This window comes from Staurois parvus, unplaced genomic scaffold (genome assembly GCF_062004578.1).
Source record: "Staurois parvus isolate SC_StPar_1 unplaced genomic scaffold, SC_StPar_1.0 ptg000941l, whole genome shotgun sequence".
Classification (NCBI taxonomy): Eukaryota; Metazoa; Chordata; class Amphibia; order Anura; family Ranidae; genus Staurois; species Staurois parvus.
The window spans coordinates 673134-678176 of record NW_028318737.1 but is presented as its reverse complement, the minus strand read 5'-3'; the positions used below and the strand labels follow the sequence as shown (position 1 = coordinate 678176).

The 5043-nt window shown below is 41.8% G+C and overlaps 1 protein-coding gene across 1 annotated transcript; it reads left to right on the top strand.

The window, feature by feature from the left end:
• The first annotated feature begins 2790 nt into the window (after positions 1 to 2790).
• LOC149441848 (uncharacterized) lies at positions 2791 to 4052 on the top strand. The gene is made up of 2 exons (XM_089656831.1): positions 2791 to 3048; positions 3172 to 4052. The coding sequence occupies exons 1-2, from the start codon at positions 2791 to 2793 to the stop codon at positions 3319 to 3321; spliced, it is 408 nt and encodes a 135-aa protein (XP_089512957.1). The 3' UTR covers positions 3322 to 4052.
• The last annotated feature ends 991 nt before the right edge of the window (positions 4053 to 5043 follow it).

Here is a 5043-nt window from a genome sequence, read left to right as displayed (position 1 = left end):
AGAGGAGGAGGATGAGGATGGGGGGATGGAGGAGTCAGACATTCTTGAAGAACACAAAGATCTGTACCAGGACACCATGGTGGAGTCATCCAGCTACAGGAACCCCCCAGAGAGATGTCCCCGTCCTCTGTATTCCCGGGATTCCACACAGGAAGGTCACACCATCCCTCACCATCATCAGGTAGATGATGACAATTATTGGTAGTTGTGATTTATACACAGCATGTTTGTTACAATGAATGTTTTATTATATCTTTCAGAGTGGAATCCTCGGGGATGATAATATTGATGTTAAAGAAGAGTATAAAGAGGAGGATGAGGAGTATGGAGTGATGGAGGAGTTTTCAGAAGGACACAAGGATATGATGGAGCCACCTAATACCAGGAACCCACCAGAGAGATGTCCCCGTCCTCTGTATTCCCGGGATTCCACACAGGAAGGTCACACCATCCCTCACCATCATCAGGTAGATGATGACAATTATTGGTAGTTGTGATTTATACACAGCATGTTTGTTACAATGAATGTTTTATTATATCTTTCAGAGTGGAATCCTCGGGGATGATAATATTGATGTTAAAGAAGAGTATAAAGAGGAGGATGAGGAGTATGGAGTGATGGAGGAGTTTTCAGACGGACACAAGGATATGATGGAGCCACCTAATACCAGGAACCCACCAGAGAGATGTCCCCGTCCTCTGTATTCCCGGGATTCCACACAGGAAGGTCACACCATCCCTCACCATCATCAGGTAGATGAGGAGCAATCACTGATAGTATCATTAGGATCTGTACGTTAGAATAAAATGTACAAAGCGAGTGTTATCCAGTCAGCAGCTAAGCACTGAAGGTAACCAACATAAACCTTACAATAGAATAAATAAAATAGTGCAGCGCTAAAATAATGATTCATATAAAAGGGAGGTAAAAATAAACAATAAATAATAAAATGTTATGTAAATAAACAATATATGTGAACGCACTTAAAAAATTCAAATGGAGACTAGTTATCAGATTAGCACAAAGGTAACTAGATAAAACCTTTAAATGAACATAAAGTATATAAGTGCAGAGCTCACACTAAATAAATAAATATGACATATAGTTCGTATCAGTGACTGAAAATATACAATTATAAATATATGGGGCAAATAATTTGTGTCAGTGACTAGATAGTGCCCATATAGTCCCAAAAGCTTCAATTGGTGCTTGTGCTCGTGGAAACAGAAGAAATGCGCACTCACCAGATGCGCAATATTAGTGCGTTTTATATCTTATATCCTGGTGTCATCAAGGTAGTCATCTGAGCCAGTTGTGGAAAAAGGCTTCCTCTCAAGGTGGATGGGTCCTCGGACTTTAAATGTTTATGATCCAGGGGTGTCCAGAGTTCCCCTTAAGGGATAGGTGGGTGCAGCTCACAAGGGTTAACTGGAGGCTCCCTCTCTGGAGGTAATGAACTGGTACTGGGTGTCGCCCCCGAATAAAGATGGCCACCGGAGCTCCATGATGCTTTGATGGCGTGACATCACGGCGTGACTTGGCTCCTCCTTACACGTTACGTGCGCACGCACATCATCAGACGAAGATACCATTGGCACCATGACGTGACATAAGGCTTTAAATAGGCAGAATGGCGCATGCGTATCAAGCCGGCGACATTTTGCTGAAGCCTAAACAGATTGCTTACTCTCGTGCGCTGATGCGCCATTTTACTAGAGGTTTTTTATATAGATAAAAAGAGTATGTACATTTGTTCGCTTATGTGGTATATTACCTTAAATTCTAAATGTCAAAAGAGTATAATATAATAAAAACTCCTAATATATTGAAATATATTGGTGATGCAGGTGTGGTAATGCTTTATATGATTAGATAAACCATTTCAGATGTCAAAAGTATAGCACTTATATGAGTGTTGGAAGTGATTGCTCTACATTAAATATTATTGATCAAGTGTTGTATATTAATATCAATAAAGGATATTAATAATTAATAAGTAAAAGAAGAAAAAAGTTGTATAAGAATATCAGCAAAATCATAATAAAAAAATAATAAAGTCAAATAATGATACCATTAAAACACCTTTTGTATTCAAATAATAAAATAAGTAAAATATATACTGGTGTCCATTATAGTAAAATTATAAATAATTATATAAAAAAAAATTTTTAGAACAAAAAATGGACATCAGAAGGATTTGGCAAAAGATCCGATGAGTGTTAACGAATGTACTAAGACTGAAATCACATATGATATGAATATAACCGTATTGTAAGAATAATACACAAGAATTAAAATATTTATGCTAAAAGTACACATTAAAGAATGTTCAAATGAAATGAACTATTATCGATAAAACAATTAACATCTAACTCAATATTGAGTCCGCCGGGTGCAGGGTACCTAACTCGTAAATTTGTTTGGTCTCCAGTTGGGATACTGCCCGAGTCTTATATGTCCCTCTCCAGTGCGGGATGATAGTATGTATCCCTATGAACATAAGTGAGGAGGGATCTCTCTTCTGATATCACCTATAATGTGAGGAGAGGGAATGCTCCTTATATCCTTTTTTAATATTATAAATGTGTTCCGGAGACGGTCCCTCAACCTTCTCGTGGTACGACCCACATACTGTTTGAAGCATTCTAATAGATAGACTACATATTTCCTATTACAGCCGATGAATTTGTCTATATTATATGTCTTATTAGTTTGATTAGAAAGATATGTGGTTATAATTTTCTTTCTAGTATCATTAGCTCTGTACATTATCTGCATTGTTACCATTGATGGCATTTTTATTATATATTCAGAGTGGAAACCTGAGAGATCCTAAAGTTGAGGTTAAAGAAGAGATAAAAGAGGAGGAGGAGGAGGATGAGGATGGGGGGATGGAGGAGTCAGAGCTTCTAAAAGAACACAAAGATCTGTACCAGGACACCATGGTGGAGTCATCCAGCTACAGGAACCCACCAGAGAGATGTCCCCGTCCTCTGTATTCCCGGGATTCTACACAGGAAGGTCACACCATCCCTCACTATTACAAGGTTGGTGTGATGGAGCATCTAGAACATGAACTTGTGGAGACAAAGTGTGGATTTTTTATGTGATGTCACAATCATAAATCTTAAATTTTACAGATGATATTTTCTCTCATTTCCTTGATTTAGAGTGGAGATCCAATCAATATAGAATTTGAGGTTAAAGCAGAAGAAGAGGCGTATGTGAGGGATGATCAGCAGTCTATGGAGGAGGATGGAATAACGGGGACATTTATAGAGGAGGACACTCCTACAGAGATCAGCACAGGTGGGTCATGAACACTAAATCCATTCCTCCACCCATACTGCTCACTGATTGGTCCAGATGTCAGGGCAGGGCTGTGGAACGGACAGGTAGGCCTAGTGGCAGGGTAACGCACTGGCTGATGACAACCACCACCAACAGACCAAAGTCCCTCAGGGCGCGGAGTCTAAGTCCCAGGCTGCCCTTCACCAGGGCCCCTGATGGTGGGGATGGACTTGACGCAGCCAGGAACAAGGTTGCGGCCCCCGAGACACCCCGGCTGCAGTAATGGCCGCCGCCAATGGCGTGTAGCTGGTAAGAATGACAATAGCGTAGTCAGGAAGGCCGGGTCGACAACAACGGGACAAAACGGTACAGAACAGTAGACAGGGAATCACAGGTCACGGGCCGGGTTCCGCAACGAAAGGTCAGATCGAAGGAAAACACAGAGAATGGTCTTAGTCACAAGCCGAGTCAGATACCAGAAGAGTCACGAGAGTATACACAGAGCTGTAGCAAGACAAAGACACAAGTGCAAAGAGCATGTGCGGATCACAGGCTTATATGTACTCAGCCACTCCCCTCTGGGGGATGGACCTCAGAGACCTGAAGGCATAAAAGATTCCCACCATGCTCAGCAGAAATCCAAGATGGATGCCAGCACATGGAGTAACATAACCTCTGGGAAAAGGTAGGACTTTGACACCAGAGTAGGGCGGGGACTGGGTGATATCAGCCTGTAATCCCCTGGTCACTTTCCTGAGCTGTGTTCCCCGTCCTGTATTCCTGGATTTCTCTCGGATAATCTTCCTTCTCTGTGCTGCAGACACAATTTATGTATCTAGACTGGATTTATGGAGGTTCTGGGGATCAGATGGCAGAAAAATGTTTTTCAGCACAAGCGATACTAGACCTAGGCACCTGGGGTGTGTGTCTTGGGTGTCCTTCCCCATGCCCAGATCTAGTTATATCTCTGACAGAACATTTCTCCCAGGGTTCCTTGCTCTGTGGTCTGCTGGCTGTGCCGGGTGGAGGGATATGTCTGTATAGTCTCAGACCCAAGTCACTGAGTGCAGTCTCAGGAGATGGGAGGCAGCGGTGTGGGATCTCTGCAACTTGTCTACAGTAAACATTTAATCTTCCACTGATAACTGAATACCAATATTATGAGTCCTGACCTTTCCAATGTGCTATTTAAATTGTACATTACATACTCCTGACCCCTGCACTATATACTCTATGTTGTACATTACATACTCCTGACCCCTGCACTATATACTCTGTGTTGTACATTACATACTCCTGACCCCTGCACTATATACTCTGTTGTACATTACATACTCCTGACCCCTGCACTATATACTCTATGTTATACATTACATACTCCTGACCCCTGCACTATATACTCTATATTGTACATTACATACTCCTGACCCCTGCACTATATACTCTATGTTGTACATTCCATAGTCCTGACTTCTGCTCTCCCCCTCCCCCCACTGCTATATATACACATAATATGGATTCTCTTTTGTTCCCCCCATTTCCTCCCAGTTGGACATTTTATATCGGATGATGTGATTGGAGCACAGACTTTTACATGGTGATAATAATGTGATAACATCCTCCAACTTTGGACCCTTAAACAGAAAGTGATAATGAGGGAGGAATCAATACCCCAATGATGGTGGTCTTCAGGATCAGTCCAGTCTTCATCTAGGTTGTTCTCCCCTCATCCTCACTCTCTGACCTCTGGT